This window comes from Hippichthys cyanospilos, chromosome 17, assembly GCF_059441005.1.
Source record: "Hippichthys cyanospilos isolate Australia breed blue-spotted pipefish chromosome 17, RoL_Hcya_1.0, whole genome shotgun sequence".
NCBI lineage: Eukaryota > Metazoa > Chordata > Actinopteri > Syngnathiformes > Syngnathidae > Hippichthys > Hippichthys cyanospilos.
In genome coordinates, this window is record NC_142385.1 from 10,197,881 (window position 1) to 10,211,130 (window position 13,250).

A 13,250-nucleotide genomic window follows, 5' to 3' on the forward strand; every position below is an offset into this window, starting at 1 on the left:
TTTCCTCCACAAGCAAATAAAGAGTGATTTGGCGCCTAAACTCCATTGGATCACTAGAGATTATAGTGTTTCATCGCCTCATCACTTGCTAGTAATACCTCTCCAATACATAGACAATTTGGATATAGTTTTTCGTTTTAAAAAGATAAAAATAGAATATGAATATTTGCCATGAAGTAATCCCATCCCAAAGAAAGGTAACAACGAATCATGACACCCGGTCTGACTTTGGTCATGCTACATTCGTGAGCTGAGCTACAATTGGCTGTTACCTGAGCAACTGTGAAGTCATTTTAATTTCTTGAAGAACAACTTGTTTTCAAGAGGACTATTCTTATAATACGAATATTAAAAAAATAAATAAAACTAGCATTGCACTACTAATACTTGGCAGCTGGGTAAAACACACAAGACTTTAATCAACCACACAGAAAAGTTTAAAATTCCTTTCTTTATTTGGAATTCTCCAAATCGCGTCGTGTCATTTTTCCATTTCACAAAATATTTACAAAAAAAGATACTTTCAAGTTTTTTTTTTTTGTCCTTTCTCTTAGTTGAGTGTCCTTAATGGCTTCTATGTAAGAAGGATGACCAGTCCATTCTCGTTCTTTTAGAAAAAGTAGATGGAACAGTCCTTTTTTTTTCAACTGCATACAATGTCTTTTCTTATGAGTGCTTAAAAAAAATCTCTCCCTTTGCGCGCTTACAGCTGCAAAGAGGAAGCCAAGAGCTATCGCGCATGTGTGTGTGTGTGCGTGTGCTTACTGAGAGGAAGTGACATCGTCGCCCTGAAGGAAGTACATTAAACTGCGTCGTCAGATCCTCTTCTAGTTGACGCCTGATTGGTTCGGTCTGTCCTGCCTCTCTGGGGTCTTTCATTTTCCGTGAAGTTGAGGCGAGGAGGGGGGAAAAAAATGGACAAGTGTCCTCCAAGTGCATTGTGGGAGTTGCGCGGAAGAGCCTGGGAAGCAGTAAGTAACAAGTGCCACGACGGAGGACGCGGGAAAAAAATAGTGACGACGTAAGGCAACTGACCTCAGTGGATGCGAAACCGGGAACACTTGCAGGACTTGCCATTTTTTGGACCCACCCATTAAAAGTTCATTTCCATCTCGCGTTAACAATTAAAAATACAACTTCCCTTCATCCTCCTCCCTCAGAGTCTCTTAAAACAGCCGCTGCGGGTTCTCTATGCTTCTTTTTTTTAAGGTTGTTTTCTTTTAGTTAAACGTACATTTGACAACACTGACCAAAAAGGTCCAAATAAAAAGCGATCGACCCTGCCCCCGAATGTGTATACATTGTATTCTAGAGGTGTGTGTATAGGTTCAATGGAAGTAGGCTATAACGGCTTTAAAGCAGTCTGTTGCAATCCCCTGCATATTTGCCATTCCCAAATAAGTAATTTAGCTATTGACAAAATTGTGTTCTTTCTGAACAAGATGGAGCCAAAGCTTTGAGGAACAGAAAAGTAGTACATCTGTGTCAAAGTTGTTGAAGTGATACGCCTCAACTGAGGTAAGGGAGGAGCCAAGTTTAGCCTGGGTTGTTAGCGGAGGAAATTGTAGAGAGAAGTTGTTTGATATATTCAAAGAAGAAAGTACTGCTACTTTTATGTTTATGTGTACTTTTTTGTTTGGCGGGGCTTTGGAAAGTGCTAGATTGTTAAAGGAGGAGCCTGTTTAGCTTGGGTCGTGCACATTTAATTCTGTTACTTTTTTTCAAAATCAAATAATCTGCAAACCAATTATTTAGTTGTACAAGTATATGCCGTTCTGTTGGGCATAATAAAGGGGTTTTCAATTCCAAGTGAATTGCTTGCTGGGGGAGGAGCTACATTTAGTCTGGGTGGTTAGGGAGAGTTTCTGCCGCCTAAGTTCATAATGCGCACTTTGTGTTTTTCCTCCTCGCGAATCCATTTATTTTGAATTGATATGCAAGTGTTTTGGAATCATTATTTGTGGCTGACTTAGTTTCAACTTAGTTATCAAAATCAGCAATTGGGGGTGGGGCAATTGCTCACAAATAGCAGGGGATGACATTTTACTTTGCGTGTGTGTGTGTGTGTGTGCGTGTGTTAACTGGTGACGTAGTGCTTGGCGGAAGGCTGCCCGTACAGCCCGTAGAAGTCGGCGTGTCTGTGCGACTGCGAGGCGTCGATCCAGTCGCGCACGGCCAGGCCCTGCATGGACGGGCCCCCAGAGGGCAGGCCGGGCGGCGGGGGGTAGTCCTGCGCGCTGACCCAAGGGAAGGAGCCCGAGCGCGGGTACGGCGGGTGGCCGCGGTGGCCCGACACGGACGGCACCCCGGAGCAGTAGCAGTTATCCATGGTGCACACCAGGATTTTGCGCCCGCCGTACTGCGGCAGCACGGTCTGCTGGGAGGAGTGCGAGGAGCCGCCGGTGCCGCCGCCCCCGCCGCCGGGGGGGAAGTGCGAGGAGCCGAAGACGGCGCCGGAATGGTGGTTGGCGCCGTCCGCGATGTGAGGCGGGCCGCACGGCGGATTGGCCGACTGACCCTCTCCGGAGGATGAGGACGAGGAAGAGCCCATGTAGGGCTGCTTGCTCGAGGAAGAAGTCGAGGAGGACGAGCCGTCTTTGAAACCTGCGCCGCTTTTGCCCGAGTTACCTTCCGGGAAGGCGGCAGAATGTTTCCTCTTTTCCGCTCCTGAGGACGAGCTCTGGCCGCTGGGGAAGGCCGGGACGGACTGCAGGAAGCTGGAGGGCGGGGTGAGTGGAGCTGAGGGAGAAATGAAGACACGTTAACACAAAACACTCGTAAAAAGAAGACTGACATTAACACAAACCTCTCCATGCTTTTAACTACATTTCATCATTCCAGCAACTCCAGTTATCACAATATGTCATATTATTTAGCAGAGATACAAGAGTACAGTATAAACATGTTAAAAGCAAGACAATACATTTCCACTTTATCAAAAACAATAAAAAATATCAAATACTTGATCAAATAGTGGATAATTAAAGGGCAACTAAAAAAAAAAATCTTTACAATAAAACAATAACATGTTCTGAGCATTGACCAACTGTGATGTCATTTTTAGTCGACAGCAAGTAACAAAATGGCTGGCCCTATAAAATGGATAAAAAGACATATTTTGTAAGTTACTTCATATTTTACAAATGCAATATTAAACAGAATACTATGTTTGAGCTACTGGATGTGCATATTAATGTGAAGATATACAGTACTTCACACGAATACCTTTCAACATGTATTCAGTGTGCAAGTGAGAGGAGCTTACGTGACAATCATATCTGTCATCCTGATATGTAGTTATGCAGTTCTTATGAATGACATTCTGATTCATGAATTTATTTCAAGAATCTTTGTGTTATGCCTGAAATGATAGGCTCATAATTTTTGTGTTTTGTGAAAACCATCAATGTTGGCAACCAAAATAAATCCCACATCAGATAGTACCTTCAAGCGTTCTCTTCAAGCTCTTCTCCCGCTTGGAGATTTCGGAGAGGAAGAGCTTGGCGTTCAGATTGCCCACCTTGTAGGGGGGCAGAGAGCTTCCCACGCACGCCTGAGACCTAAAAAAGATTCCAGGTGAGCCTCACAAGACTAGCGATGAGAAGGACTTTTTGCACGTACCTGTCGGTGAGGATTTTGACGGGCTTGGTGTTCTTCATGAAGCCCAGCTCCTCCGCTTTACCGAACGCCGTGTTGATGGCGCTCATCAGCTTATGCGCCTCGTGCCTCTGCTCGCCCAGCGCCAGGACCTGGGCGGCGTTCTCCTGGCAGAAACGGGCCTGCGCTCGCTCCAGCGCCTCGAGCGTGCGGCCCAGGTCCTCTTCCAGGAGCTGGTGCATGCGCTGGTACTGCAGGCGCACGTCCTCCTTCAGCTCCAGCACACGATCCTTGTGGAGGAGGACAAGGAGGCGGAGAAGACCAATGTGTGAATGTCAACACAAAATGGAGGCTGAATTGCACAATTCCAGTTCATCTGGAAAATGGTCAAAGCACTTCATTTTTTCCACATTTTAATCATACGGCCTTAGTCCAAAAATGAAATGTTCTACAGAAACACTTCATATCGAAGTGGAAAAAAAACAAAGACTGTGACAAATGATAATATAAATTGATTATCAAAACAACTATTAGTAGAAGTCCTATTTTATTTTTTCCAAACACAAGCAATAAATGTATCTGTAATTCAATAACAGTGTTAAGCCGGTGCTTCTCAAATGAGGGTTACGAGTACCCTTGGAGATATGTAAATGGTTTCAGGGGTTAAGATACATTTGAACAGATTCTCTCTGGGATCAGCAAATCTTAACTTTTGAGGGTTTGACAGGAATGGAACATGTTTCTTTTCAAATTAAGAGCAAATTTCTTGGAACAAAAAACAACTCATTGCTAAATCAAGCCACAGTGAAATATAATGACTCAGACATGCATGGCACAGCACTCACGTGCATGGTTAAGGGATTTTTGGTGGAAAAAAAAATCTTTCACAAGGGCAACATCACTGACAAAAAAAATGATTGAGAACCAACAGGTTAGGCATGGACAACAATAAAGGCAGTTGAACTATGAAAAACAGCAATTTGTTATTCAATTTCACCTGTGAACTTACTAAACAAATTTGCAGCCTTTCCAATTTGAAAATTGCATCGCTGAATTGAATTCAAATGACTGCTGCTGTTGTTTAGCTCTTGTGCAGAAAACTGTGAAAGTCAATGACTGCGGATGCCAACGCACCTCCACCACGCATTTGTCCGAGTCCAGCTTGCATAGCTGCTCCTCGATCTCCTGCACGCGGTCCTCCACGCGCTCCTGCTGCCTCAGTAGGCTTTGCTGCAAGGTGACAGGAAAGGAAAAGAGAAGAAAGAAGGCCTTTAAAGACTGCAACATTTCCCCCCTCCCTCTATCCCAGCTTAGTTAGTCCCCATCCGACACACACAATCCCCACAGGAGGGGAGGACCACGCTGTCATGGCAACCAGCAGCTGTTTTGTGCTTGCATAAGTGTGTGTGTGTGTGTGTGTGTGTGTGTGTTGGGGGTTTGAGTTGATAAATGAACCAACATAAGCAGGCAGGAAAAGCTCCCCTCCGCTTTAGTGGCCAGCTTAAAACATGGCTGTGTTTTCATAATGATAGCAGGAATGCGAGGCTGCAATGATGGAATGTTTTTCGTTTCTAGTTGTTGTGTATACTTCTGTTGTGCAAGGTTTTGGTGAACTGGTAAGAGAAGACGTTGCATTAATCATGAATGTGAGCCAAGAGATTTTTTTTCAATTATGGATTACAGTAAATCTATTCAGTTTCCATTTTTAGTTTAGTTTATATTTAAATGTCAAGAAATTTAGTATGATGTGTACATTGAGTTAATGATAAAATAATTAACAAGATGGCTCCTCATTTGTACATTGCATTTGCAGTTATTAATGACATTTATGTAGTTCAAAATAAATACGGTGCTCGAATTTGCGCTTCACTTTTTCAGTGTTTTGCTTTTTTCCCCAAAGGACTGTCACTTTAAAGCTGCGCATACCCAATGTACTGCAATAGCACTCACATGCTAAGTCCTAATGTGGAGTCTGAAGTAGTCAAACAGCCTGTTAATACTCAGTCTTGTTCAGCCAAAAATAAGTGAATTTCTACTTAAACCCAAACCATTTCTCATCATTCTATCTTGATGGATACATGGCATTATATAAGGGTGGTTTGGCAACAACTCTTGAGAGAATGACAGAAAACTTGCATTGTGGGGAATGGGAAATGCTTGGGGCTGCGGGGAGAGTTAGCAGCTGCTCACCAAACTCTGATGCACCTTGTGCTATGTGTCGTAAAAGAAAGCTTATGCCCAAAGAGAGACACGTTCATTCAGTCTACAGTTAGGTAGGAAAGGTAGGCAAGGCTTTAATGAAACACATTTCATACATTTTTTTATCTACGTATAATGTCTGTCGGGGGAGGGGGCAGGGCAAATCTTTGTTTGTGGAATTCACTTATTACAAGGGTTTCAGGCCCCCATTAACCACAGAAAATGAGAAAACACGACATTTATTGATTTATTTATTTTTATTTTGGCACGTTTAGTGATATATATATACTGGTGGGGATGATTTTTAAAAAGTAGTTTATTTTATTACAGGAAATTACTGCTTGGGGGAGGAGGGAACTGTGCAAAAAGCGGTTGGCATCAAGACAAACACACCAAATTCCAGAAGGGTGTGGGAACTAAACAGAATGTTTCAATATTTTTTCATAAGCAAAAACAAGTTAGATAATCAAATTAAAATCATACTCCTTGTGTTTTTTGTTTGATGACCAGTTATTAGGCTACAGCTAAGTGATATGGGCTAAAATCTCACCGTTTTTCTGTTGTTGTTGTTATTCTAAATGACTATGAAGTAATAAAACCAATAAACATTCATTTAGTAAAAATCCAGCAGCCTGCCACTCTCACAATTAAGATCATCTTCAATTCTTTGACTTTCGAAATGACAAAATAATTTAAATGATTTATCTCCCAGCTCTAGCTCAACCGCATGAAACTACAGGGCAAAAAAAAAAAAAAAAAAAATCATAAACGGATTGTCAATTGAACAAAATTTCTCTGTATAACCAACAATGTGTCCACTAATTGATTGGTTCGCTTTTAAAAGGTTCGACACATAACATAATTCTGAAAACATAATTCATTACAAAAATGTGAAATACAAGCAGACACATGCTGGCTAAACAGAAACAGACAAGATATGGCAGTGCCATCAACTTGATCCAGATGCAAGTTAACAACCCCCCCTTTTCCCTTGCAGTCACATTAGCGCTTCCAGCTAAACGCTAATGTCAGTGCACAGACCTGGTTTTATGTTCACAGGGCCCATCTTTGTCCTTATTTCAGAATGTCCGTGTGTGGCACTCTGGCATACTCTCGTTAAAAAAGCACCACCCCAAACATTAGCCACTCAGCAAACAGCTGATTATCATTGATTCCCTGTCTGGAAACCACTGGCCTAGATATTACGCACACATTCATGCATGCACACACACACACACACACACACACACACACACACACACACGGTTGCCATGTTACATGCAGGACTGTGACCTGGTTGTGCTGATTGATTGAGTCGGGCTGCGAGCAGAAAAAAACAGCAGGGTCGAAGGAGAAGAAGCTTAGCACAGGGAGGTTGCAGCTATGGATACATAGGGCAGGGGATGGGCGGGTGGGATCGGGCATGGGGGTCGGGTCTGGGGGCCTCCAACTGTCATTTCAGCACACTGTCTTTTCCATCAGGGGCCATGGGGAAGGTCTGGCCACGCCTGGAGGTGCAGGGAGGTGAATATGTTGTGTGGGGCTAATGAAAGTGCAGGAGAGGGGGATGGCGTAGCGAGGAGTTGAAATCATATTAAAGATGGCCGACACAGCTTGAATTAATGGTTATTCATCTTAAAGGCCCGGCTGGCAAAAAGGAACCATGGCGGATTTGGTGAATATGTAAATATATGTTAAACAGTCCCTCATATCTATGTAGATAAATGTAGAAGGCTAATGCAGTGTAAATATTCAGCCCTAAATAATTCAGTGGGTTCTAATTAGCTACCATCCAGACTATTAATAATGTAGGAAAAAAGATGGCAAAAGGATTTTTATTAAGGGGGGCATGGCTTTAGAGTTCAGACGGGCAACCACGCCCTCGACCATAACCCCGGTCACCGCTCCTGCTGACTCATAGCGACAGGAAATACAAGGCGGCATGACAGGGTTGACACCTAAAGCCGGTATCATGAGTCAGTCGACGCCTCACGTTTCCCACTCTGACTAATCCCCAACACACACTCTTTTGAAAAAGGTGCATGTGTGTGTGTTTGGGGGGGGGGGGGGGGGGGGGGGGTCATCAAAAACGGCAGGAAACCAAGATGTCATTTAAAAATAAAAAAAAATCCACACAATCAAATGACAAACCACTATAATCCCTGGCTGGCGATCCCAAAGTGAGGATGCACCTGTGCCGGGGAGATAAGCCCACCCCCCACCCTCTTCCACAATGAGGGACCCTCATTGTCCCCTCCACCAGCAGCCCCACACCCTCCGCAGCATTGTGTGGCATTCCGACAGATGAGAAGGACGACTGCAGCAAGCTGGATGCTTATTCCGGCCTTTGAGTAACTGAAATGTGACCATTTCAAGGCCCCCATTTAAATGTGCTTGTTGTTGCTTGGCGACTACACGAAATGAAGTGATAGCTTTTGTGTGTATGTGTGTGTGTGTTTGTGTGAGGCAGCCACATGCGCACAAAAGTACTTATTGATCAAGGATAAAAAACTCGACAGAATTCACTGAAGACATCCGACGCCCAGTTCCATGGCTAACATAAATACAAGTGAATCGAAGAGGACAACTACCAGTTTATGCAACGGCAGAACAAAAATTGTAAATTAACTACTACAAGCTAACTGAAGCTATTTGGTTTTGAAATAGTCAAAACTGTCAACGATGCAGGAAATGTCAAATTCAATCACTATTTCCATTTTTTTTTGTCATATATAATGAAAGATATTTCAATCAAAATTCGTACCTACAAGTGTATTTTAGTGAATCTTTTCATCATCTAGAGATAGACGAGCCCATGCCTGATACTCACGTAATAGAAGATTCCAATTAAAGCTGACGTTTCAAAAAAAAAAAAGATGTAAAAGTAGGTAACACCTAGGACCATTTGGTACAATAAGGTTTTAAAATACAAAAACAATCTATGCATCACTCACTTCAAAATATAGTAAACTGCCTGAAAGAAAAAAGTAGTGATTGTTACTTAGAATATTTTTTGCGGTTTGGAGACATATTCACGCCTATCCATCTGCAAGGAAGAACTGTTAAGAAAAGTGTTGTTTTGGTGGTTGTTTATCCATTTTCATAGTTAGCAAGCAAGGCTACTTTATGGTTTGTGGTTCGGGCTATTAATCGGATGTAACCAACTGCAGTGCATCTAAGTATCAACATGACCAAAAAAAAATAATCCATCCATCCATTTTCTAGAGCATTAAGCCAAAATGCAAAACATGTTTGGGAAAGCCATTTAAAGATGAGTATAACTCAAAAAGAATTTTGAAAATCGGATAAACCATTCTGTAGAAATTGAGTCTTTAATGTAAAATAAATGACCCCAAAATTGCCTGTTGAAAATCTGGTTTTAAAAAAAATAAGACTTTCAAAACAAACAAAAAACTTTCAAATTAGAGTAAACTTCATGATAAGGTATAATAATAAAGGAACCCTCTGCAAATGAATGACAAGTTTCAGAAAAAGATAGCCACCAACTGTTTTAGAGGTAGGCCAAAATTCAGGGATGTCAACATGTCTAAATTAGCATGTTTCAAACGCCAACATTTGCCCGGAAACTCAACTGGTGCAAATGGAAGAATATTGGTGAGGAATGCAGTGTGAGCAAAAGGTTTTTTTTTGTGTGAATGTATTTATTATGGAGTTTTAAAGAAAGATTTTAATTGCTTACTTGTTTTTAAAATTCCACTGAGATGGCCAGTACATGTCACGTTGCTAATGAAAGTCATACCAAAGAAAATTGCAGTTAATCTATGTACCCTAACTCTGGTTTTAGCTTGACTTTGTGCTGTTGAGTTTTTTTTTTTTTATCAAAATAAGCTAAAAAGCAGTACCTTTGACCGTTGTGCAATTCTTTTTCTTCCACATAAATCTCAAGTACTGTATTTTGACCAAGGAATGGCATAGTCCTGGTAGAATGACAACTAAATGGTCATGCCATTTGGAACTTTGACATGTCACCATCCGGGTGAAATTTCAGCTCCCAAGCTTGTGTTTCAAATAAAACGTGTCACTTACCTCACTAATATACTACTTTTCTATTTAACAGAGCATTAGAATCGTCTTGTGGCATCTTAGGGTGTTCAACTTGAGAGTTTTAGCGCAAATACAATGACTGTATTAATGTATTCCAGCCATATGGTAGCATTTTAATTGGTTGAAACGCAAAAATCAGATTGCAGACTCTGTTTGTTGACATTTCAATCTAATCTGTCTGGGACCTTCAGAATCAGTCGTGCTGCCCCCTTGCAATTTAAAATCAGTTGTCAATGGCACTTTTTTTTTAGTTTAACGCATTCGATTTCAAATTGAGCCCACATGGTCAACTAGCGGGTTACTATAACCTGGATAACCCTCGCCAAATGTTTACAAGGGGAGGTGGTGTGCGTGTCTTACTCTGATGTCGTTGCGGCGCAGCTCCACGTCAGCGACGGCGTGCCCGTGGCTGGGGTGGCAGCGGGCGAAGCAGCAGTACTGGCACACGGCCGTCTGCTCGGCCTCGCAGTGGTACAGACGGTACTCGTCGTGCTGCGGGCAGGTCCACGCTTTGACCGCCTCTGCCTCCACCAGCAGGTGCCCGAGCGCTGAACATGGCTGCTGCAGGTGAGTCTGCACGTGTGACTGGCAGCACGGTGCGTTGCAGCGCAGGCACACTTTGACGGCGGGCAGCGGGGGGCCGCGTCGGCACAGGATGCACTGGGGCGGCGGCGCCGATGCCTTCTCCACGCTAAGGGCGTTGTACTTCTCCACAATGTTGGACAGCTTGTGGTTCTTCTCAAGGCTGGGCTTCTGGCTGTACGCGTGGTTGCACTCGGGGCAGCGGGCCAGTGTGGAGTCCTTGGCCCAGGCCTCGCTGATGCACGCCCGGCAGAAATTGTGCTTGCAGGGCAGCTGGATAGGCTCGGAGAACACGTGCAAGCATATGGGGCAGATGAGCTCCTCCTCAAAGCAGTTCTTCCACGTCTCGGCCATATCGGACGCCATGGCGGCAGGGGCGGGCATCCACAGATGCCTCCGGGTTTCGGTCTGCGTGTTCTCAGGAAACCTGAGCCTCCCCCCCACACCACCCTTCCCCAGAAAAAACCTGACGCTGTCCTGAAAGTGTGCGTTTACCTCTGCGCTGACTCCCTGACTTGTTAGTTATTGCTGCGGCAAGTTCCGAAAACCTGACCAAAGGAGAACACACACAGTGCGGCTGACGTTACCAGATTACTGTAAACTGTGACACACACGCACGCACAAAGGGCGTGTTTGTGTGCGTGGCCAACAGAAAGTAGCAGGTAAAACCTTGAAATCCAAACAAGGCACAGTTAACTAAACCAGTTGCAGCCCAATATGCAAATGAGCACAGGACCTCCTGTACGTGCACTGACAGCAGCCTAGGGCTTGATTCATTAACCTGCTTGCTCGCACACCCTGATTAAAACACTACAGATTTTTTTAAACCTGACTATGAGCCATTAACAGTCACTTTTTTTGCCCCCCAAATCTTTTAAAGCGTAGAGGAAGGTTCTACTCGGTTCGGTTAAACGCAAAGCGGCCGTGAACGCACCGCGTACCCAAAACAGACTCAGATTAATAACGCCTCCGTTTCGTTTTGACGTGGAACGCCATTTCCATGAGATGAATAATAATCCATACAATCACACACATAGAGACAAGGCCGCGGCTCTCTCTGGCACTTTCCACGCGAAAACAAAAGGGCCTAGTAATCTTATTAGACGGAGAAATAATAAATTCATAGCCCGGACCGTCGCCGTGGATGCGGTTTTTACTGCATAGATGTCGCTTTATTAAAAGCTCCAATCGAAGCTACTAAACAAAAGAGCTTTTATTTTACTTAAGAATCCGCAGGAATGTTGCTTGCTTCAACAGCCATCGATCGGATACGCCACCCCTCCACAAAAAAATGATTATAATTTATATTTTATTATTTAAATATTACTTTGGTGTCCTGCTTATTCGCCTGTCCTCGCCCCTACCGTCGACCAACAACATATTTCATCGACTTATCTCGACGAAAATCGTTGGGGGGAAAAAAGGGAAGCGACTCACCTCACCATTTTGTAGCACAGGTACACATTTTAAACCGCACTTTCGTCACGAACGCGGCCCCTGCTTACATACAACAAATACATTATTTTTCTTAAATATAGATTTGTAAGTATTCCAAAGTTATAAAAATATAGGGATATTAAAAGGAAACGTCGTTCCGCCGTCCTTGTTGTAAGGGCTAGCTGCTGTCATCAGCCATCTTGATATATATATATATTTAAAAAAAAACTGGATATCCACGGTAGGAATGGGTTGTAGGTCGTTCCACCTAAGCTATCCGTCTTTTTACTCGCTATTTTGACGAGACTGAACCAAAAAAAGCGGTCGTTTTGTTGTTGGTGCTGTTCAATCACGCTCTTCTCTTCGGGTCCAAAAGTCCACAGTCCTGACGTGCTTGTTATTTAGTCACGGCCCATATTTGGTCACACTGTCCGGTGTAAGAGTCGACGACTTCAGATGTATAAACATCCAGCTCGCTTTTGTAAAACCGGGAAGACAAATATATGTATTTATATTTTTTGACATCTTCTTCTTTAACGGTCTCTTTTCTTTCTGTGCCTCACTCTGTCTGCCCCAGCCTGGCTGTCGACAGAGGCGGAATGCGGGCGAGCTGGACGCTTCCTTCGGTTAGCGTCAATGTAGACGAGCAGCGGAAACGAGCACTTCCGGCGTTTCCGAATAAAATCCAAAAGTAGACTCAGTACTCCAGGTTTTGAACAAACGCTTGGTTACTGTTAATGTAAACAAATAAATGAATAAGTCAAGTCGCCACCAATTATTTTTATTATTTACAGCTATTGGGTATATGAATCATAGTTAGACTTTCCTGTCTACATTAAGAGACCAGTTGCATAGTGGCTTTTGGAAGACAAATTTGATTTTTTCCGAATAATGTTATTTGACACCTGAGAATTCCTTTAAAATGGGGGGGGGGGGGGGGGGGGTAATCTGTATTTCGACACCCTTTCAAAATAAAGCCCCGGCAAGCAATATTGTGGACCGTGGTTGGAAATGTGCTAATAATAGACTTAGGTAAACAATGGAGGTTAATTACACACCAGGGAAAATCAGTATGTGGTCATGCAGACCATTATAACGAGTCATCGGTTGCCGGCCTTTGGAACAATTCTTAGCTACGATAAAATAAAGCTATAATGTGTTATTTATGCAAATACTGTAAAATAGATTTTTCTCACTTTGTATTTTGAGTAATTTTGACAAGAACTGCCATATAGGTGTAAAATAGTTGACCTCTGAAGAAAATTAAAATAAAGTGCAAAATAAGAACATTGAAGACGCCTGGTCATAAAAATGCTGCAAACATCTCTGGTCACTAACAAGCTAAGCCATTAGCTATGATGCTATCAGCT

General features: G+C 43.1%; 1 protein-coding gene across 2 annotated transcripts; it reads right to left on the reverse strand.

The window, feature by feature from the left end:
* Nucleotides 1-431: 431 nt before the first annotated feature.
* On the reverse strand, nt 432-12,486 carry trim8b (tripartite motif containing 8b). Of its 2 annotated transcripts, XM_088439374.1 has the most exons (6): nt 11,881-12,486; nt 10,222-10,991; nt 4,732-4,827; nt 3,622-3,887; nt 3,445-3,560; nt 432-2,739 (listed from the first exon to the last, which is right to left on the reverse strand). In XM_088439374.1, the coding sequence occupies exons 2-6, from the start codon at nt 10,825-10,827 to the stop codon at nt 2,078-2,080; spliced, it is 1,746 nt and encodes a 581-aa protein (XP_088295500.1). In that variant the 5' UTR covers nt 10,828-10,991; nt 11,881-12,486; the 3' UTR covers nt 432-2,077. The 2 variants fall into 2 exon arrangements, with proteins under 2 accessions (XP_088295500.1, XP_088295499.1); XM_088439373.1 differs by having other exon boundaries at nt 10,222-12,486.
* Between the last annotated feature and the right edge of the window lie 764 nt (nt 12,487-13,250).